The following is a 22,153-nucleotide window of genomic DNA, read 5'->3' on the forward strand; positions in this document are numbered from 1 at the left end:
GGTTAAGTTATGACATAATTTGTCTATAGGTACTCTGACCTTGGACCTCCTTTTCACTTCCTATAGGCTAGGAACCCAAGAGATGGTTCTATGGGATTCTCTTACGTTCACTACATGATTAGCAAGCTAGTTGTGGGTCGCACTTGATTTCTAATACATTTACCAAGCCTGGTTAGTCATGGAAAGTCATGGAAAATAAGAGAACTACACTCCTTTGGCATAAATAGGATTGCCCTTTCCTTAAGAAAGGGCAAGCAGGCAATACAGTAAATCGACTAGCACATACTTCTATGTCTTTTCCAAGCTTCCAAGCATTGATCTTGTTATTCTCTGTTTTTGAAAAGTCAGTGAGGTGCTAACCTCTGACTTACCCCTGAGTTCTCAGACTCAACATTTGTTGCAACTTGTCTAAACCACTTCACCACATCATACACCTGATTGCTGCGTTGTGGAATAGTCTAAGCTACAACCCTTTGGCTCTGTTTCCTAAGACAGTGTGTTGTCTTAGTAAATTCATCCCTTCCTTGGGTGGCTAGATTCTCATATCTGGTGCACCCACCATTACAGTGAGTTCCCAGGAGTCCACTAGGCACGACGCCACTATATAAGTAGATAGTATTTCCTTAGATAGGAGCTTCGTGCTCAACTCAATACAATATTTGTTATATACTAGTAACGTGTTACTTGAAGCCTTTGTGTCTGATCCCCTGCCTCCTCTGATAAGTAAACCTTTACGCAAGAGAACCTCTGTGTCTTCTATCGTTTAGAAGTCAGCGTTACACTTTGAGCACCACTTCTACGAGGCACTGGCTCATACACAAAGCAACATGTCTGTCGTCAGTTCGAAGGGGAAAACCCCCACCACGCCAACTTCGTCTCAGAGGTCTAAGCCTGAGAATGAAGAGATGCCTGACGCACCCACCGTCAACGAACTCAAGGAAACTCTACGCGTCAAGTTGCCCGACACTTACTCCGGCAACCGAAAGGAACTTGAGGTGTTTTTGCTACAGGTCGAACTGTACCAGCACTTCAATGACGAGAAGTTTCCCACCCAGGAGAGCTATGCCCTGTGGACTGCGTCCTACCTTAGGGGGGAAGCCCTGCGATGGGTCGAACCATTCCTCAAGGATTATTTCAAATATGAAAGTACCAATGGAAGCATGGCAACTACGCAGACTATGTTTGGCAGCTGGAAAGGATTCTGTAAGGAAATCCGACGCATGTTCGGAGACATCGATGAGATTAAGACCGCGGAAGACCATCTGTTTGCACTTAAGCAGACTGGCAGCGCCCTCACGTACTCCACAGAATTCCAGAGACAGGATGGGACGCCAGCGCACTCATCAGCCACTACCGACGTGGGCTGAAGAGCCATATACGTATGGAACTTGCCCGTTTGGAACAACAACCAACGGACATGGTAGCGCTAATCGAACATACGGTCCGAATCGACAATCGACTATACGAATTCCAGAAGGAACGTCGGACCTATGACAAGCCCAAGAAAAGTTACCCCTACCGGGGAAACGAGGGCAGACGACGGGATCAACACCCGCGAGACAACCGTTGGTCGGACCCAATGGAACTCGATGCCACGTTCAAACCTGGACGACCCCGTGACCCTAAGAAAGACAGACAATTCAAGGAACGACTCTGTTTTAACTGCGACAAGCCAGGCCACATGGCCCGAGACTGCAGACAGCCAAAGACAACCTGTGTCCCTGTTCATCACGTGAAACAAGGCGGCGTTCCCCGGACTCGTAACCCTCGTTTGATCACAACGATCGAAGCGCATATCAAAGCTCCCCACCGTTGTCCACTCCACGAAGGCTGCGCCCGGCGAGTATCCACCGGATCTCGCCGCTATTCACATCCGGAATCGACGTCGAAATTGTTGAATGAGAGGTGGGGCTCCTGTGTCACTCGTGATTTGTGTCTATTGAACTCGTGAGCTGAGTCAGCACTGTCTCGTACGGAAACGCCGGTGACGAGGCTCATCAGTCACGACTTCCGGAGCGAGTTCATCCTGCTATCAGACTTCTTCCGCTCCTCATACGCGTTCCGGGCCGAGTGAGGTCGGCATTTGTAAAATTGACTACTTCCTGCTTCACCACCAATCTCGCTAGCTCCGTCTTAGCTTGACGTATCTCTGATGCAGGTGTCCTCCTGCTGTCCTTTCCATACTGACACTTCCCTACCTCGTGAGACCAGCTACCTTTCCGTTTCCGATTTGGAGATAAACTTCCTAATACCGCTCGTGGACGTATAAACTCAGCTCGTTCAAAGTCAATCCAGGTAATTCCTAGTCGATCCGGGTGTACGAGAATGTTACGGGCTTCCGAATCGCCCTGCAATACTCCCCGCTGATGTATGGCATGAAGACCACAGATGGCGTCGTCAGCGTGAGTTTGTGAGATTGGCGATCGTAATTGGAATCCTCCAAAGCTTAGAAACATCATATAGACAATACGAACGGCTCCTGCGTAGTATAATATGCTGTCCACTTTCGTATCCCCTAGGTGCACAGGTACGCACTTCCCCTGAACAGGAAGGAGACGACGGTAAATTGTCGATTCATGCATCAGATCTTTAACACACTCAATCCCGGTGCCTTTCGCAGCAACGGTGTACCCAAATCCAGGTAACTTCACCTTGAAAAAAGCTCCTCCAGCTCCATGAATGTTCATTTCCACACAATAGTCAAGCTGATTGCGCAATAACTCGCGGATATGTCGCATGAATGTATTACGGTCGAGTTGATGACGACTCTTTCCATGTTCCTTGACATTCGGACACCGCCAATCGAGTTCTCCCCCATCTACCATACCCATTAGGCAGTTTGGCGTACAAAACCGACCTAGATCCTTCTGGCGATGAGCCTTGCTGTAAGCCCCCCTTTTCCCACCACGTTCAGTAGATTGTGATGGTGGGTTGGCGGAAGTAATAGGGTTTCCGCTGCTTGAAGGCGGTTGGGGACGGCTTGGTGTGTCGGGATGATGGTTGTCATCATCGCTGCTGAAAGAAGACGTCACTGAAGCACAAGTTCCCACAAATTGATTCTTCTTGCGAGGTCGAAATTGGATTGGTGACCGTATAATATCCTCATTGACTCTGGGTGAAGGGCGATACTCCGAAGACGGGACTTCGTCATCGGCGACAGCATCCTCGACCTCTTTAACGACGACATTCCATGCCTTGAGCTGACGCAAATCGATTACATCTGACCGCGGTTGGTCAGGCTGTAGCCTTTACTCTTCGCGCGCTTAAAACGCCTCCATGCAGTGCACAGTGGATACTGAAAGGTTTCCACGCTCGTCCCAGCCAGTGGACGCGCCGACATCTCCTTTTGGAACAGATAGAGAGTAGTACACGGTTGAGGGATCGTCAGGAATGCGCAAGAATATCGTTGCTTCACCAGTGTAGATCTCACCATATTCCACCCCAGCCTTCACCATATATGAGAAGCCTTGCGTGATCACAGCGGCGACCAAACGACGACAGCGAATTGCCACACTTTCATTCTCGCCTTCCTCCACAACCTCATCCAGGTTCATCTCGGCAAGACCTTCATAAATATGCCCCAATGTCAACTTATGGGGAGCTTTGTATTCGATCGTCAGTGCGGCCACCCGGTGCTCTGTCTCTCCCTCACCACTGGTATTGTAAACGCAGAACTGATCTGCACGAGGACGGGAAGATTTCATGGCAGATTTCGATGGCTTAGGAGAGTCAGCCCGTCCCGGTTTGTTTGCATGGGCTCGAAGGCGTTCCGACCGTCGCGGGTTGTCAGAAATGCTAAGAGATTGCATTTGCTCTGTTGTTCGATCAGGACTGAGTGTGTTGCTGTGGTTTTCAAACTTGACTGCGCCTTTGATACCAAAACGATGGCATAATACGCTGTCTTTAGAGAACCGCTCGATGATCTGGGATACCAGATCCTCCACGGTGAATCGAGCAAAGCTATTAAGATCTAGCTCCGAACCCATCTGGCGCCGGCGAACGGCTTCCCCTGACTCTTCTAGTGTATGTAGGGAGGTAAAATGTCGTTCAAGGACGAATTCTGAATCCATCAAATCTTGCCACGTCCGTGCCTGCTCCGCATCAAATTCTGGCCATGGCAAGATTCGATCAGGCCGCGGTTTGTTGTCTGCGTTTGCGGCATCGCCTTGCGTGGACTGTGTGGTATCTGGTTGGATGGTCAGACCTAGGCAAAGGTGATTATGGCATGCATCGAGGAACTCGGGCAGCGTTGTCTTTCCGGTCCTCTGTTCGTAGCGCTGTCGTTCATATTCGCGGAGACGTTCTGCTTCTTCGCGGAGTCGTTGCTCTTCTTCGCGGAGTCGTTCTGCTTCTTGCTCACGCCGCTGTGCTGCGCGAAGTTGATTCCGCAGTGCCTCAAGCTCTGAAGACATATTCGAGGACTGAACAAAAGAGTTAGCTCTTCTCTGTCGTTCTATGGCGGAAACGGAATTCCTACCCTTCTACTCCGTAGCTATGCCGCAGTGTCAGTCCACTTGAGCACCTGCGCCTCAACTGGACGAGCACGCATTTATTTATAAGGGTAATGCCGACAAGCAGATCTTGCAGACATTGCTGGAGCGCTGGAGCCCTTCGACGGATCGTACCACTCAAGAAGCTGTGAGGTATTATCGCGTATGGAAACCAAAGTAATCGAAAGCGCGACAGAGGACACCTCGCGGAAGGAGCGAACTAGTCAGTTTGTGAACTAATCCGTATTAGGTATGGTGTTGAATGGATATCCTGAAGTTCCAGTTTAGACGCCGTCCATTCTATTTCCTCCATTTATTCCAAACGCTGCTTGGCCGCTGTCGATCGTTGCGAGATGATATGACGCGTCGAGCAGACAAAAAAAGCCGACCCATCCGTATGTCTCATTCCAGTTGTTTTCCGTTTTTGAGTTGTTGTTGAGCGTAGCTGGTATGACGCGTCGAGTGACAACAGAAAAGTCGGCCAAATCCAACCTCACATTTCTAGGAAGGCGTGTGCACGAACCAGCCGTTAATTCGAGCTGAATAAAAGACCAAGCACTCCTCGCTGGCTGTCTTCAAAAGCTCTCTTAACGCGGTCCTCGGCCGTTGAATGGTGAAGAGCCATCTACCACTCTTACCTCAATCCATCGTCGACCCTGTGCTCCTAACGCAGCCGCCGTCGGTACGGACTGGTCGAAGTCAGTACCTCCAGTTCGCCTCGCTCGCTCCGCTTCACAGCCATGGGCCATCTATTTTCTTCACTCTACTTAAAAACAAAAGCAAAACAACCGTTGCCTCTTGTCACATCGTCTACCATCTTAACAAATATGAATCCAACCCAGCAAAACCTCATCGCTGTCGGCATCTTCAGCGTCGTCCACCACGTCAGTGACACGTTGGTTAGAAAGCTGCCTCGCACTGATGATGCCTTTACCCTTCCAGGGAACCTTCAGGCCATCAGAAATGAAGCGACAATATACGCCTTACTGGGAGAAAATCCCTGTATCGTAAGGTGTTTATCCATCGGCAAAACCTTGGACCATGTCGATCTTGAATTTTATCCACATGGGACCCTCATGAATTACATTCAAACGTACAAGGAATCTATCTCGGATGCTTCTCGGATCCGGTGGGCCCGTCAGATCATTGAAGCTGTGGCGCTTGTCCATGAGAAGGGTATCGTCCACGCGGATCTTGCCCTTAGGCAATTCTTCTTGGACTCAGATTTGAATGTCCGCCTCGGTGACTTTGGAGCATCTGGATACCCTGGGCAGGAGGCATTAGGAATGGAGGGCGCGAGCCATTTCTTGCCGAGGAACCCCGATGACCCAAACACATTTTTGTCAGATCTATTTGCGCTTGGCTCTACACTCTACGAGCTTGGGGTCGGCGAGACTCCATATCGCGGCTTGAATGATGATCTGATAGAGAATCTATATGCTAAAGGAGACTTTCCTTTCGTTGACGGCATTTTCTGCGGTTCCGTTATTTTGGGCTGTTGGAGATGTGAGTTCTCTTCTGCAAAGCATGTGCTCATGGGATTTGAAGAATTGTTTTGATGCGATTTAATACTATCAAATACTTCATTGGTAGATTTCATAAATGAGTGTGCTGCTATGACCATGCCTACAAATATGAGAAGGTGACCAGAATCCAACAACCATTCTCAAACTTTCTCTCAAGACAGCTATACCACAGGTTGCGGGTAGCGAACGTTTGCAACTTCCTGAGGGGAGGGCGTAGTATCTATTCGCCACGTTAAATCCATCTCTGAGTATTTTACTTACCTGCTAAGTTACTTACCTAGGCATGCTGAGCGCACTTTCCCTTCCTTCTGGTCGATCCCGCATGTCGTAGCTCGTAGTGAGGACAGTCTCTAATGCCCCTGGCCGGCTTTTTGTCGCACTCGCGGCCTGGTGTGTAGGTAACTGAGTTGCAAGTTGGATTAATGCAACCGCCGCCTTGGAATATGATGGTATGATACTTATCCAATTGTGTGACGGTGTTGCCTAAGCTACTTCGTTATAACTGATACGAAGACACACGCAGCTAGGCTCTTCTTGCTACGTGACCATATAATAAGTATATAAGGCCACAGAATTCTTATCACGTCTGTCCAAAGAACTTCCTTTATAACCAGCCTTCCTTTGCAGACTTCACTTGCTGCTCAAGTACTCGAAGGTACTCATCTCTCTCACGAGGACATTATATTGACCAATCAGAAAACCGACGTTTACGATCTCGGCATACATTCTGGCAGGTGTAACTGGAAAGATAACACATGATGAGTTTGATAGGTCGTATATCTATTGTTGGCTATATGAAAATGGTATCCCAGCCAGGCAGTCGCTGGTGGCTCCGGTCGTTGCCTTACAGTAGCTCTCTATCACATCATCCAATCAACGTACTCGAGGACAGGCGCTCGCTCCAGTCGATAGCACCGCTCCAAACACTGCGATTTCGCTCCAGTAGATGCCTGAATTGGTTGTGATTGACCACATCCACGTTGGACGAAGTGTCTACACACGAGAGAAGAATTCATCCATAAAGTATGTTGCCACACTAGAAAACTACACAAGGGTGATTTGCAAGACACCATCACAAACTTTGCCACGTAATCCATTACCTCGACTTGGCATCCACAGCAAAAACGGTTCACTGGTGAGTTATGCGCTACTGCCCAACTTGTTCAGTTATGGCCGAAACCTATCACCATCCAATCGTCATATTCCTGCCATTTTCAACCCCCCATAGATGAGTTCATGCAACGTCTAAAAAAAAGTCCTCCACTCATCCAGCCTCTTTGCCACAGAATAATATGTTCCGTTGCGAGTTTCATCACGAAGTTACTGACCCGTGCCGATTATGCTAGAGTCATTCATCTTCACGTGACCTTGACACTAGTAAACCGTGCCCCGCAACGTGAAGTTATCGCGAAAGGGCGGTCGTACGATTTTAAAGGCAAGAAATGTACCTCTACCCAACCCAGCGTCAGGCACTCTATCTTCTGCGAAGACAAACCACCAAGGACAGTCTTTAATATTCCCAATTTTCCGCTACCGTACGAGCTACCAAGATTCTGGCGCAAAGCCTTTGTTGTATCTTTCGCGGTCGGCCCAAAAACGATCGGCTTTGCCATCAAACACGCTCGCATCTCAGAACTAAGATGTCCGTAACTACCTCGGATAAGGTGCATCTACAGCAGCGCCAGCTTGGAGAACAGGCACAAAGGTCATTGAAAGCAATACAAGACTGGCTGTCTACCGAAGCGCCACCGGTTATGTTCACACCACACGCGGAGGATTTTCATCTCTGTGTTGATCCCCAGATGTACAAGACTATAAAACCTTTGCTTGAGGAGTTAGATCTAGTCACAAACAAGGTATTTCATTAAGTTGAGTTTCTAGAGTATTGCTAACTCTATCAGGGGGTTTCGGTCGTGAGGATTCCCGGTCCCAAATCCGCACCATTTTACAGCGACAAAGGTCCTGCATACATTATTCCGATCCGAGTCGATGAAGGCACTAAGCCAGCCGTATCGAACTGTCCTTTGATACCAGGTCAAAGTACCTACATCACCACCGGAGTCTATATTAGTCCGAAAATAGACCTCATGTTCGTTATAGTGTGATTAGGTGTTGGAGGACGTTGGAAAGGGGATGCTGGTCATATCATATGGGTCGTACTGAAATGTGATGTTCGAAAGTAAATGGGCGTCACTGTAGTTGAAGGAGAAGTTCGAGAGGTAATGGCTGGAGTCGAAATCGAAGGGAAATGCCGAATCGTCATTGGCAATATTTTTGTTATAGGTTAGATCTGAAGACGGCCAAGGTAGATTGGAGAAGCCACTCGAATCCATGGCCATAGAGGCAATACCTGCACCTTCTGAGACTCTACTGGGTTCAAATTGCTGAGGGTCTAGGGGGCCTGTGTTCGGTCACCTTCTGCTGAGATTTAAAGTCTTGACGAGTTTAACGTACCTGGTGTAGTGGTTGGTGCACTGGCTTGGTTCATTTTCTGATTTTCGATGGACTGTGCATTACCTGCAGATGAATTCGGGCCTTCTGATGAATTTATCACGTCTAGTAGAGAAGCGTCGGTAGAAGCTAAGTTGGTCTCTGGGAGACTTTGACGGAATTGTTCTTCTTGTTCGGCAGAATTACCTCTCATCCGCCTATTGCTGGGAGCTTGACTGCTGGTGCTTTGTTGGTGCTCGACCTGTGGTAAGATTGACCTGCGCCTTTTTTCCATAGGTCGTTCCATAGTGTATAAGGCAGGGCCTCCTGTCATGACTGGTTGCAACGGAGCCGAGTTTGGCGTTCCATTCACCAAATCTCTGTCCAAAAGCGGTTGCTGCTCTGGCACCAATACCGGCAAGTAGCCATGACTGTACTCTGCGGCTGTCAACAGAGAGAGTATCGAATTGGAGTTAGTGCGAGTTTCCTCCTCCCCACCACCTCCACATCCAGCGAGGCCGTCAGCTAAACTAGTCAGCAATCCCGCAGGGCAACTTGACATTGGGATATTCTTACTACTAGAATGTCCTGTTGAAGTTGCTGTAATTTCAGGGTGGACATTCGGAGGTGGTGGTATTCGCCTACTGTGGTAATTTCGGAGATATCGTGGATAATGGTCTATCTGTGAATCTGCACCGTCGCCGAGAGCAACACATATATCTGAGAGACTGGAGACGTTAAAATGCCTTCATCTAGCAATCTTGCGTGGAGTTCTACCTGTAGACCTCACCAGCTATCGACTTGATGATGAATGGAACCCAGAAAGGTAGGGAAGCTTGTATCTCGAGTCCTGGCTTGCAGATTGGGACACGGCTACTGAAGTAAGAAAATCCAGATTCTCCAGCCTGCGCAAAACGACCGTAGCAGGCTATTGATCGACCACCTACTCTCCAGATTAGATTGTGCCACAACTACGATGCCCATCGATTCTTGATACTCACAAAGAACAAAAAGCTCGTACGCTCGATGGCCACGACCATCTGCTGCTAACGTACTCATCATCCGATTGACCCATAGCGCCCCGTTTCGGAGTCGCGTAAGGTTCTTTCCACATGAATCGCTAACGCATTTCTGCATGGCCTCCTCAACAAATCTCTTTTCCACGCCATGATGTAGTGCGACACAACACAAAGAGACGAACACGAAAACGCGGAAGCGATATATCTGTCTCGTAAATGTCGTCTCAATTTGCAGTGCTGCCGTAGTGATGGCGAAGGTGTTTAGAAGCTGTAGAATAGCATTTGAACGATCGTAGCAAACAACTGATAGATCTTTCTGGCCGGCGTTAAGATCCATTTGTGGACCTCTGCCGTGTATAATGACGTCCAACGCCACTAGAATCTTAGCTGAGGATGCGAGGCCAACGCTTTCCCTCTTTGGCGACCAGTCTTTGGTGTTTGGAATGTCGCTGAGCATGTCATCCATTTCGTGCTCCCATCTTGTTTGTATTCGTTGCCTCTTCTTTGCCGGATTATGAAAAGAATCCTGTGACGGATTATACACGATGAATTCGAGGGTATTAAAAAGAGCCCCATCGCCATCAGAACTATCAGTTGCTTCGTCGCGCACCTCTGAACGCGACGGACTCGGAGGAGAACGATCCGTAGTCAACCCGCGCACCTCTGAAGGCGGAGAAGGCGGAGGAGAGTGGTTCGTGGTCAACTGGTGCACCCGTGAACGCTGCGGCGGAGGAGAACGAGTCGCGGTCAATTGGCGCGCCTTTGAACGCCGCGGCGAAGGGCAACGGATTATAGATAACTCGAACACTTTCGATTCTAAGTAAGCAATGTACTCAGAATCGGTGCCATCAAATTGGTCAATTCGCGCTCGAGAAGTCATCTCCGGTCGAGTAGGCAGAGGTGTTGAGAGGCCAGGTTGAGGAGGCGGAGTTTTGACGGAGAGATGATCCCGATTTGGAAACCAACGCTAGACCTAAAGAGGGGCCCTCATTGAGGGCCCCCCTTTGGGTATAGCTCGACAAAGCACGAAGGCAAGGGTTATCATACTCGCCACTAAAAGCCCGAAATACGGTTTCATAGTCCGATGGGCGTTCGCATGTTAGCCCTGACCACGTACGTACGTCCTCTCTATCCGCGATGTCGTGTTAAAGCCGGGCTTATGGTAATACCATTCCCTTCATTCGGATCTGTCTCTTCAAAACTCCGTAAAACGATAGGAACAGCACACGTATCGTCTATCGTTTCTCAAGTGAGACCGATCGATCTGGCTCTAGTTCGACCTGAAGGTTTTAAATTGTCGTGCTCTCTCTATTCAAGCGTGGGGATCTAGTTCAATGTATAAGAAGAAGCTGAGGCTACCAGTGTGTGCCAACTTCATCTCATTCAAGTTCAACCATACTCGCTCACGTTTCACCGTTGTTCTTTTCTCTCACCGAGTGCACGCTCGTTTGATACTACATGCAAGCCTTGTCTATCGTCGTTGGTACCTATCCTGCATACCGCCACTCCTCGGTGAGCCTTTGTGGGTGAAGGCATCTGCCACTTTTCGCCTCACTCATATGTTACATGGTTCATGCGCAACTCTGTTTACTCTCACCGGTCCACGGTCGTTGACGCATTGGCATTGTGCACCCTGCACGCAGCTTCTATTGGATTTGGTCTCTGATCAGGCATTTCATCGTCATGACCTTCACAGATACTCAACGCGGTCCATGGAAGCCTTATTACTACGTTACACATGACCGTCGGTCTAAGACAGCCGTATCATCGAAATTCGAGATATGTACACCTGATGGAGAAGGTCAACCTGAGCGTATAACCCTACTGCCTTTTGTTCCGTCATTGAATGATCTCAGCGAAGGGAGGGCTACGCGGTTATCATTTATCGCCGATCTCGACCATACATCACGTACATACGGCGGCGACAATGGAGATAAGGGCAACCCAACACTGCTTTCCGTGGCAAGGAATTGGCTGTGTTGCATCGGTTCAAGAAGGATAACATCCAAGGCATATGCCACCACTTCCTGTGCTGATTCTCGTTCACTTCTGGTAAAGTGATACATTGGCGTTATGTTGCAAGCGGCCTTTCAGCGATGGCGAGTGTCGAACATTCCTGCTGTTGCAGACTTCTCTTTTGTTTTAGCATAGTTTCAAGCTTTATACATGTACGTAATACAAACAAACATCTCTTGCTTCGTTCATCGTCGCGGACTCCAAACTACCAATATTCAATCTTCTAGCGTACATGAAAGTGCAAGGAGAGGGCACTGCATCGATCGAGACAAAGACAAAAAGTAGTCCCAGAAGGCGGATGTGGCCAAAGAGATCCAGTTCGCATTCATGCAGCATGCCTCCATTACTTCTGATATAAAGACACGGCCCTATCTGCTGGCCAGCATCGGATCGAAGGTCCCAACGTTCGACTCGGCAACGAACGAAAAACACATTGAGAGCCGCCTTATAGCGAAACGTTTGATAAAGTAGATGAGATCTGATATTTAAAATAGGTATCTTTGGCCCTTTACATATTTATTCCCTTTACTTTCCCTCCCCGTCAATCGTTCCAGTCCGTGACTTAGTTGAATATCAAAAGACCGCAAGGCAGAGTGAGGAGGAGGATGGCGTATATAAATCCGAATGTGGGAGGCGGCTGTCAAAATTATTAGCCCTCGTGAGCCAATGATGGAATACCAAACGTACCAGAATCAGTCAAGGTTGACGAAAAGGTTGACGAGAGGTCGAGCGGCGCTTTGAGATAGAGAAAAATGGGAATGGATCTCTAGCCTCCTCTCTTGGGCATGTCGCAAGTCAATGATATCGTTCTTATAAGATTTGTGAAGCTCATCTGGCTGCTGGATCTGAGCATCCAAGTGAGACTTGATCTTGTCGACAGATGTAAAAGTTATCGAACACCACCTACAGGCCCAAATAAGCCCCATTGTATTGAGATATGAACTATGAAGAGTTCGTGGATATGTCTTGTTAATATTTATAGCAGTCGCAATGTGGGAAACTCAAGCAATGCGTCCGATTTGTCAGGATGGCTGAGTGATATATGCTCTTATCACTATCCAAGTCCGTACTCTAGAGGGGATGTGACATTTGTCTTGAATTGGCTTGTTGCCCTCCTTCCTTTTCGGTCCTTTCAGTGCTTTAATACAGAAGTTATATTAAACTCCGGACGCAGTTGGTATGTTGGCGCACTGACATGGTTCCTTCTTCGCACCTGTTATAAATCAGAACCTTCTACCCCAACTTCTCTTCATCCTCCCATTTACCTTTCTGAATTTCTTCATCTTCTTTCCTTGCCTCTTTCATCCTGGAGCATTCGTCTGTCTCCATTCACACCCAGCAAGTATCCTTCACCTTTAAGTTGACACGATGTTAATTGCTATAACAGCTATGAGCCTTTCCCAAGCAAACCTTAAACCACCAGGGTTAAGGAAACGAAAATCAACGATTACGGTGACAGATGATGAGTTACAGAGGCAGAAGCATTCCAAAATGACGGCTGGTGACGGGCCTGAGCGTATTGATTCGACCACTATGGCAAAACCAACAGATGAGATCGAGCCTGCCAATTCGACAATAATGGAGCCTGATGAAGTGGATGACGAAATCCTTACCGTGAATCCGTTCAAGGTGGAGGATCTGTTTGCTAAAATGAAACTTGAAAGGGAGAGAGCGACGGAGAAGGGTATAAGGGAGGGTCGACGGGTTATGAAAGAAATCTTGATATCCGAGCGATGTACATCCTGTGGAGCGAGAATACTCCACATGGGCAGATGCGACGACTGCAGTATATGTACGCCGTGTGGGCAGCAGATGTCTCGGGATGGAAAATGCCAAGTGTGTGCAAAGTTAAGATGTGAGGAATGGCGTGATAACGTCGATCAGAGTCCGATTCCTGACTCCGCTCTCGAATCCAGAGCTATGGACGTGCCAGGCCATCGACATGATCAAATCAATCCGAACGATGAGTTAGGGAAGCACCAGTCTCGACCAGATGCGATCAACTCAAAGCCCGAGGGAGAAAAAGCTGAAGTTGACAAATTGGAGTGTGCCGCCAGCTCTTTGTTGACTATGCCAGCTACCGAAGAGCCAGAGAACGAGCACGCAGTTGCCATGTGGTGTTACGACAGAACAAGAAGGCTGGCCAACTACAGGACAGGAAGGAGGGAGGTCGCATGAGACCGGCCCTGGTACCTGGAGGGGCAGCGGGGAATAGTAGTTCCGAAAGTATCACGTGACGGACTCGCAGGATGATGAGAAGAGTCCTAAGAGTCCAGGACTCCGAGGACTCGAGTGAGTTCCCAGGAGTCCACTAGGCACGTGACGGACTCGCAGGATGATGAGAAGAATCCTAAGAGTCCAGGACTCCGAGGACTCGAGTGAGTTCCCAGGAGTCCACTAGGCACGACGCCACTATATAAGTAGATAGTTAGTTCTTAGATAGGAGCTTCGTGCTCAACTCAATACAGTATTTGTTATATACTAGTAACGTGTTACTTGAAGCCTTTGTGTCTGATCCCCTGCCTCCTCTGATAAGTAAACCTTTACGCAAGAGAACCTCTGTGTCTTCTATCGTTTAGAAGTCAGCGTTACATGTGGAAGTCCGTTGCCATCTCTTTGTTAACGATGCAGTCGTTCCAACTGATGCTTGACGATGACAGCGAATCTGACATCTGGAAGCTTGCTGCTAGGTATATGTTAGAAATACAACCAAGTCATGAGAGCGAGGGAAATTTGCCTGGAATTGATTTTATAACCATTCAAAATGAAAAGAGGGGACTCAACGGGATCAAGGTAGTCCCCTTGCAGCAGATGGAGCGACTACTCTCTGGAATACCTGATGCTCAAATTGTGGCTTTTTTTATACTGTCCCACCTACCAGAGGAACATCACGCTCTGCTTTCGTGCACTACAATATTCGCAGAAGAACATACCCCTATCTGGCGTGGTCATGTTTTGTTTGAGGAGTGGTCAGAAGAAGAAAACGTCGCTTTTGCTTGCGAATTTTCTCGTCTCGTTCCTGAATCATCGGCCACAATATTCGTGCTACAGAAATGGCATGGACTTCTTGCGGTAAGTTAGCATGGACAGTTCTCTTACATTAAAGACTAATAAGCCGTACAGGTTCTCAATCCGATAATGATTTCAATCTCTTCTTTATGTTTCGCTCAGACTTGATAAAAACTGCAAAGCTTGTCTGGCCATGGTAATTTACAGCATCACCGACAGAGGTAAAGCAGATGGCACTTTGATGTGAACGCAGAGTTGTATCTTTCACGAAAAAGACAAGTCGGACACTGTCTCGCATAATTGCAAGGTGGTTGACATCGAGTTATGTTTTGTTTTGCTTGTTATTGTCTTCAAATTGTCATCTAGATTTTAACATAATCAACTCATATACTCTGCTATCAAATCATCACATGATCTTGGCTTTTCCGTTTCTTTTCGTCTCACAGGTGTATCTTGTGCCAGTTGGGATTGATTCCCGCCCGCTTTCTCCCCTATAAGTGAAGTGGCTACCCACTCGACTGTTCCCCACCGGGCATACTCTACATGTGGAATCATAACCGTCGGTGATGAACATGTTAGAAATTTGTTCTTATTAATAATTCAGCATAGGCCAGTGACAGATCCTGGGTGTCTTACGTTCTTTAGGTCTTGTAGACTTCCCCAAGATGCCACCGACAAGAATTTTGCAGCTTGCGCTGACCACAGGTCTGGATGCCTGAGGATGAGCGAGTTGCCTGGCCCAGGAGGTATTCCGTTTTGCATCATTTCTATTGCAATGACGCCTAATGGACGGGTGTGGGTTAATGCAGAGGCCTCATAATCGTCCAAAAAAGCTGCATAGTTAGTCCTTATCGCAACGCTGGCATGGTGGCATACCTATTTTAACACAACCGTCTAGAGTAAACAAAACCTTGGAAGTATTGAGATTGCTGTGTACTACCCCGTTCTTCGACAAGTGCCAGATCCCCTCAAATAGCTATGACGCTTAGCAGATGATCAAGATTCGAAATGCAACATTACCTGACAGCATACGGCAGAGATGTGAATCTCTTCCAGTGGCAATGGGACTGCCATGACCTGTTGCAACGTGGCGACTGTATATTCCATGACTGCGAGCATTTTCTCCTCAATCTGATACATTTCCAGAAAAGCTAGTAAGTTGTGGTGGAAAGTCCATTTTAGCTCGGTAGTGCAGAGAACCGATCGTAATTCCTTTATCACAACCATCTGGACAGGAGCTTTTCGTGTACATGCTGCTGTAACGATTCCCCCTCTGTCCAGAGTGCGGAGACTGCTATATGTATCCCAAGGGTCTTTAACCCAGTAGTTTATAAGCGGTCGCTTCTGGGGAACTTTCGTCTGTCTCTCTGAGTCCATAGTCGTCATTTCGAGCTGTAGTTTTTGAGGAATATATTTAGAAGCATCCCTCCTCTCTCGTTCCACTCGCGGAATCTCCAGCAAACCCAGGCTTTTCAATTTTATGACATCAAAATTCCCCGGAAAGGCCGTTTGTCTTGGGACTTGGGTCATTCGATGGTGGTTTTCCAAGCACGTAGTTGATATCGTCTTGAAGTCGCCTTGGTTCAGCTCCGGCCACTGGGTATCACCTGACCCCCCCTTCCATGACATGACGGATTATCTGAAATTGTTTTCTCGGAAGCGGATATCAATCGGAGATATGGCAGTTTGTTATTATTACCACGGAATGAGCCAAGGTGGTGGTTGTTAGATTCCATCCGTTGTGACGGATGGTCTCGAGGTGCAGTGGTCCACATCGACCTCCTGGTGAGGTGGTCCTGAGGTGGAGTGGCATTTCACCACTCAGGGTGGTGAAATGATCCACTTTACCGTCACAGGGGTCTGAAGATGGCAAGATGGAACGATTTGCCATCCGTCGCGTGTGGTGATCCGAAATGTGCAGCCTCCCATACGATGATCTGCAATATCGTATCTCTCGTGAGTAGGAATTGACAAGTTCCAAGATACCCGAGTACATAGATAAAATCCAACAAATCATTCTCTTACTATGGGACTGCATGAAGACGATCGGATGGTGACAGGCGATCGATACCGTCGGTTAAGACCATCGGGTGGTGCCCCTCAAGTTTGGGACGCCAGGATTACCGTTTCTGGAGATATACGATCTCTGACATCTTCGCGTAGTCGTAGTTTGCCATGAAATGCCAGCGACAGTCTACGACTATCCTTTTCTGACTATAGCTTTCAAAATCACAAGAGACAGCATAAGCTCCTCTGTTCTGTGTCTAATATACTCTATCGCAACATGAGCAACGTACGGAAACGCCAAAGCCAGAATGCATCTAGAAGGAGAAGTACTTTGACCAACAAGGCATATGAGTACGCGGAACTATACGGCGCGGATGTTGCCTTGATCATCTACCAGAAGGGGCGCTATTATACTTACGTATCTCCTGGCAACCCATGTTTTCCACCATCCAAGAAAGAAATTGTAGGTTCTCTTCTGACTTCGATGACATTTTACTAAATGGTGGCAAGATGAATTCTTTTCCAATGCCTATAAATATGTTGCCACATGACGCCGACACGAAATGCCAACGGAAACGCAATCCAGAAGATCCAGAGCAAGTGGGAAGTAGAGAGTAGAGGGGCGCAGATACGAATATTGCCATGGTGCCAAGTAGACGGGATGAGGCTCTCACCAAATGACCGATGGCATCGATAACCTCTCCCCACCAAGTGGTCTGATGAACACTGGGCCAACATTGCAAGTTCATGCACGTAAATCAAATATGTTGCTATGGTTGGCTTTAGATAGTGCAGAAGATGTATAAGCGAATTCAATTCATATATGCCGTTGTTCATAAGTCAGGCTCTGAATCCTCGCCTGAATCAGGACAGATCATTTCATTAAACTTAATTCTGCTGTCTCTTGCATTTGTTGTTCAAATGTGAAGAGACTGCCATGTTCGCGGTGCCTCATGGCCAAAAATCGTAACCGATGGGGTGGAGAATCAAATGGGTGGAAGGTTATTGGGTGGAGGTTCAATGGGTGGAAGATTATTAGATGGAGGATAAATGGGTGGAAGATTATTGGGTGGAGGTTCAATAGGAACGGCACGAGTAGAGGGTTAGTTAACCCCTGTCGATCGCGCGGGACACTGTGAGGACCAGGGACAATCCAATGACCCACAAGTATAGTGGTGATGGCACCCGTGAGTACGTACGTACCGGTACGTACTGGCCCCGCTACGTCATCTTGAAGTTGCACGACCGATTGTGGCTTTGTGTAGGATTTCGCAACCCCTAGAAGCTTAAGCATCCCAAAGTGCGAACCTAGGATATGTTGCAGTATGAGTCACCGTTGTTCTGGTAGCTTCTATTCACAGTTGCTCACCCCCCCACCCAAAGGCCTCCACGAGATACATTATCTTACAAGCCTGCTTCTATCTTCTAATCCTCGTCAGCAATTCGCATTTCTTTCTTCCTCCCATTTCTCTTCGCTACGCAGTATGAGAGAAGGACAAGAGATGCAGCGTTCTGATACTTCAGAAACCATGCCATCTCCTGCTGGGGAGCATCAAGTTTTATTTCCAGAACAGCCTCATCCATCGCTGAGGACTGGAAGAGAATTATGGTCTGCAGGAGAGAGGGTTATTCCATCATTTGACTGCAGCCCATGGGACTTTTACGAAAAGTTTATCGAACTTCACACGGGGGACTCTCTAGTTCTCTGCGATGATAGATCCACAGTGCGAGTAATTCGTGTCTTTCGAAAGGTTGAATCTGGAAGGACATCTCCAGTAGATACACATGCAGAAGGCATGGTTTGTAGTTCCCCTGCCGACTCTGTCAGATCAGTCTCCTCCCCTCCAGAACCACCATCCTTCTGTCTCCTCCCTATCAGGCATCAGAATTTTGTTGGTATTTATGAAGAGTATTTCTTTAATCATCAAATCTTTGCTATTACCGAATATGTTGGATTTTCTCTCGAGACCCTTCTACAACGCGGCATCCGCCCCTTGGAACCTGAGATAGCATATATTATCAGCCAAGCGAGTTGAGCCCTAATCCTTCATCCTAGGTTAATACTAATTCAATAGGTTCTGGCGGGCATACAATTTATCTGGTCAAGGAAACTCCCCCACCCCCGTATATTGGCACGAAATGTTTTGATTTCTCCGATGGGGGAGGTGAAGATCGGTGAGCAACAAGCCAACCCGAGGTGAATCCCCAGACTAACCAAGTCCATCTAGATCCTATGGATTTTCCGAGTAGCGATGGCCAAACTTCAGAAAACATGGACTGTTTGAAGACGCTTATGCTGTGTATGATGCATGAGCGCAGTGCAGCTCCAGTGCAGCCTTGGTCAGCTGAAGCAGTCCACTTTATGACGGCCACCTCATGGGCGTCTCCTTATGAACTGTCTGATGTGAGTCTCACTGCCTGCTGCATTATCTGCTACTAATAGTGTCAAGCACGTATTTATAACTCGCTGTTCAAGCACTGCAGTGGTCCTAAACCCTCTCTGTATGCTGTCTCACTTCCTCGTAACTGAAGATGTGACTTTATGTCAAGGATTCCATAGACGAGAACTTGAGCCTACGTCGAGAGATCCATGGGAGAGGTGAACAACGAGTTCGCTTTCCGCCAGTTCCTGTTATAGTACTTCTTGCTACCGTATTTTACAATGGGTTTGGGTGTTTGGGAGCCCTAAGATGACAAATGTTTTGCTTTAGTCTTCTATAGATGCGCATATCTTTGAATAAATGATTTTCTCCATCCACATTTCAGATTGAATGCACGCCACGAAGAACCGCCCCGCGTGATACCAGCCAGCCAAGTAATGTCTTCGCTGTCACATTATAGAAAGACATGACAGTGGGAAGATTCAATTTACTTCATCGATTGTTTCTATACGCTCTCAAAAGATGCAAAGCATCGGCCATAAAAATGAAAAGTCATAGTGAAGAGTACTGTTTTGATTTCAATGCCGACTCCTCTTTGGCCTACTGCCTGCAAAAGGATCTGCATCAGACGTCGGTTTAAACACAACTAGCTGGCTATCAATGTGGAGACCATCGTCCTTGATCAAAAGCACAGTATTCGTCCCATTACTAGTCACTGCTTGGAAGCATTGTCCTGGGACTAGCAAGTTATATAAGGTATCAAACGGCCTGATTCCCTTTCTCGTGTACTTTTTCGCCATCCGGTCCACCTCGGATGGTTCAGAAGGGTCCACCAAAAGACTTCGATCGGTCCTCAATACCCTTCCCTCAAGAATTTTGAATTCAATGCGGATCTTGGAAGGGGAAGGAGGCACTACCTGCAGCTGTGTGTCCAGGTTCTGCTCTCTAGAGTGTTCTGCTGGATCCTCAGTAACTTCAGGGATGCTGGCGAGTCCCCTCGCTATAATTCTCTCAATGTCAATTTGCGTGTCCCGCCTCTGATCCCTCTCTGGCACTTGGAATGAGTCATCCGCCTCTTGTGCATCATTTCCATCACCATTCAGCCGTTCCTGGCTGTCCCGTTCAGATTGTTCTTGGTGAAGTCTCTCGCCATCTAATGTGTTCTGTCTGAGCCGCTCGCCATCTGTCTCGAGATCTACCTCTGATACTTGCGTTTCGAGAAATGGAGAAGATGCTGCCCGTTCCACACCAGCATTGGGCGGTGGTGCAGGGCTAGAACGGCAGTGTGTGATTATCTTCGGCAGCCTACCAAAGAATGCAAAGTACACTGACCTACGCACAAAAAACGAAGTGATGCTCTCGCCTTGCTCTTCTTGGTCTGACTGGAGATTGCTTATGTAGAGAAACCTTCTATCTCTCGCATGAGCCTCCTCGTCTGGAAACCCACATCGGGGGCCGGCCGTGTCTGGACCGTCGCTGACGAGAACGGGACACGACCGCTCGGTATTCTGAGGTCTGGCGGTTGCAAATAATCCCAAGATCTTGTCGATATGAGATTCAATGTCTCCATCACCGTAATCATAGCGATCCTGATTTCGCGCTCTTAGTAATGCATCACGTGCAATCTCTCTGTCCGAGGACCGTAGCATTAACGCCGTTATCTCATCGCTTTTAAACTGCAACTTGTCAGCAAGAACTGCAAAGTCAGACAGTTTAGCTTCATTGGCATTTGGAGTCCTGGCTTTCGCTAGAAGCTTCTTCTTCTTCTTTGTCTTCACCTCCCGAGGGGCAGGCAAATCAGGATAGTCCCGCATAGTGTACAACCATAACTGGGGATAGGTAAGCTGCCAATTCTTCGATTTCTTCCCCAACTGTGTAGAATATGTGGAGTGGGCCTCTTGGATGACGAGTTGGTCCGTTCCAAAAAAAATGTTGTTTAAGGCGCTGCGCATCGTCTGTTTTGGAGACGGCTTAATTAAGTGCCTCATGCTGCCTACGCATGCTTCCAGATACTTGAGATCCTCAAAGAAGGTGTAGAGGGATGGTATTAGGCCGCTGATGGTACGCAAACCACTCCAGATGATCTCACGGCTCTCCAGGTTAAAGCCGGAAAATATCTGTCCGCTCACCAATTGGCCGTGCAGCGCCTGGGCATCCCGCTTCGACGACTTGGGGGCCATGAGCTCCACGGCCTTTACTGTGGCTTGGTCAACCATCAGCATCGCTTCTTTGTTGTGACGGAGGAGCTGGGACCAAACATCCTTGATGTGCGTGAGATAGGTCAAGACCTCCTGTTTCAAACGGTTTCAGTAATGAGCAAGCTAGATATGTCAATCACGGCAGACTCACGTCGTCACAACTCATGCTCATCATTTTATTCAACGTACTAATTCGCATCCCGCCCCAGAGGCCGGGGATACCCAACAGGTCGTCGAAGGCTGCTTTAAAATCGCCATGACGGGAGACCTGCTCGAGACACCTCGTCCCATGGGCCGACAGACGAGCCCACCATCGCATTTCCGAGTACCGATCCCGATTTAGCTGATATTTTTGGATCTTACAATAGATCTCGCCATCTGACGGCGGCTGCTCGTTTGAGTGCTCCTCGATCAAGGCCTTCTTGAGCTCGTCGTCGATATCTGTAAGGGCTTGTCAGCAACGGCCACATCACTCATACAACAACTTCATACCTGCGAGGTAAATATCCACCGTCCACCATCTCTCCTGCAGAGGTAGGACCTCTCGCGCTGCCAGAACTCGGTGTCGCTCATGGAGGCAGCGGAGTTGGAATCCTGATGGAAATCTGAGCTCTGGATGAGGGTCGGCGCCATTAGTCAGCAGCATCTCAGCCGAGACCTGTGAAGCGTGGAGGACATCGTCGAGCTGGGACTGATCAATGACAACTGGGATATGGTTCCGTGACACTCGGTCACACTGCCCTTTTTCAAAGCACTTCTTCACCTTCTCAAGCCACGGAATTCTTGATCTGATTATCAAGCTGATCCTCGATCAGCTTGATAATCAGATCAAGAATTCCGATCCCGACAATACTCAACGATCGAAGGCCAGCCTTGAAGTATCTTTGAGCCTATTCCAGCTGGCGATCCGAAGCATCAAAATAGGAAAAGGTTAATGATAGTTGGCCAGTCTCACCAAGAAGAAGAGCTGTCTGGCACCATTGCCCACAAGTCTGTTAGTATACAGGATTCGCAAACCCTTATCAATGGAAACACAAGGGCCCCATCACTAACTATCCTAACATATTCGCCGTCGGA

At 48.0% G+C, this 22,153-nt stretch overlaps 8 protein-coding genes across 8 annotated transcripts; 4 read left to right on the plus strand and 4 right to left on the minus strand.

Moving 5' to 3' along the window:
* Positions 1-1,025: 1,025 nt before the first annotated feature.
* VC83_00897 (uncharacterized protein) lies at positions 1,026-4,509 on the minus strand. The gene is made up of 2 exons (XM_024464584.1): positions 4,478-4,509; positions 1,026-4,421 (listed from the first exon to the last, which is right to left on the minus strand). The coding sequence occupies exon 2, from the start codon at positions 4,410-4,412 to the stop codon at positions 3,264-3,266; it is 1,149 nt and encodes a 382-aa protein (XP_024328082.1). The 5' UTR covers positions 4,413-4,421; positions 4,478-4,509; the 3' UTR covers positions 1,026-3,263.
* A 280-nt stretch (positions 4,510-4,789) lies between these two features.
* On the plus strand, positions 4,790-6,802 carry VC83_00898 (uncharacterized protein). The gene has a single exon (XM_024464585.1). The coding sequence runs from the start codon at positions 5,231-5,233 to the stop codon at positions 6,047-6,049; it is 819 nt and encodes a 272-aa protein (XP_024328085.1). The 5' UTR covers positions 4,790-5,230; the 3' UTR covers positions 6,050-6,802.
* Positions 6,803-10,356, minus strand: VC83_00900 (uncharacterized protein). Its single transcript, XM_024464587.1, has 5 exons — positions 9,448-10,356; positions 9,224-9,389; positions 9,023-9,174; positions 8,471-8,971; positions 6,803-8,417 (listed from the first exon to the last, which is right to left on the minus strand). Exons 1-5 carry the CDS (start codon positions 10,343-10,345, stop codon positions 8,122-8,124), a joined length of 2,013 nt encoding a protein of 670 aa, XP_024327863.1. The 5' UTR covers positions 10,346-10,356; the 3' UTR covers positions 6,803-8,121.
* VC83_00899 (uncharacterized protein) lies at positions 7,657-8,121 on the plus strand (the record flags this gene model as incomplete). Its single annotated transcript, XM_024464586.1, has 2 exons — positions 7,657-7,872; positions 7,918-8,121. 2 exons carry the CDS (start codon positions 7,657-7,659, stop codon positions 8,119-8,121), a joined length of 420 nt encoding a protein of 139 aa, XP_024328086.1.
* Positions 10,357-12,972: 2,616 nt separating the features above from the next.
* Positions 12,973-13,659, plus strand: VC83_00901 (uncharacterized protein; the record flags this gene model as incomplete). The annotated part of the gene is made up of 3 exons (XM_024464588.1): positions 12,973-13,110; positions 13,146-13,319; positions 13,366-13,659. 3 exons carry the CDS (start codon positions 12,973-12,975, stop codon positions 13,657-13,659), a joined length of 606 nt encoding a protein of 201 aa, XP_024327864.1.
* A 1,431-nt stretch (positions 13,660-15,090) lies between these two features.
* Positions 15,091-16,119, minus strand: VC83_00902 (uncharacterized protein; the record flags this gene model as incomplete). Its single annotated transcript, XM_024464589.1, has 3 exons — positions 15,091-15,323; positions 15,367-15,466; positions 15,523-16,119. The coding sequence occupies 3 exons, from the start codon at positions 16,117-16,119 to the stop codon at positions 15,091-15,093; spliced, it is 930 nt and encodes a 309-aa protein (XP_024327865.1).
* Positions 16,120-18,769: 2,650 nt separating this feature from the next.
* VC83_00903 (uncharacterized protein) lies at positions 18,770-19,100 on the plus strand (the record flags this gene model as incomplete). Its single annotated transcript, XM_024464590.1, has 2 exons — positions 18,770-18,901; positions 18,948-19,100. 2 exons carry the CDS (start codon positions 18,770-18,772, stop codon positions 19,098-19,100), a joined length of 285 nt encoding a protein of 94 aa, XP_024327866.1.
* A 356-nt stretch (positions 19,101-19,456) lies between these two features.
* VC83_00904 (uncharacterized protein) lies at positions 19,457-22,057 on the minus strand (the record flags this gene model as incomplete). The annotated part of the gene is made up of 4 exons (XM_024464591.1): positions 19,457-21,169; positions 21,228-21,517; positions 21,569-21,876; positions 22,032-22,057. 4 exons carry the CDS (start codon positions 22,055-22,057, stop codon positions 19,457-19,459), a joined length of 2,337 nt encoding a protein of 778 aa, XP_024327867.1.
* Positions 22,058-22,153: the final 96 nt, after the last annotated feature.

This window comes from Pseudogymnoascus destructans (assembly GCF_001641265.1).
Source record: "Pseudogymnoascus destructans isolate 20631-21 unplaced genomic scaffold scaffold_2, whole genome shotgun sequence".
Taxonomy (NCBI): Eukaryota; Fungi; Ascomycota; class Leotiomycetes; order Thelebolales; family Thelebolaceae; genus Pseudogymnoascus; species Pseudogymnoascus destructans.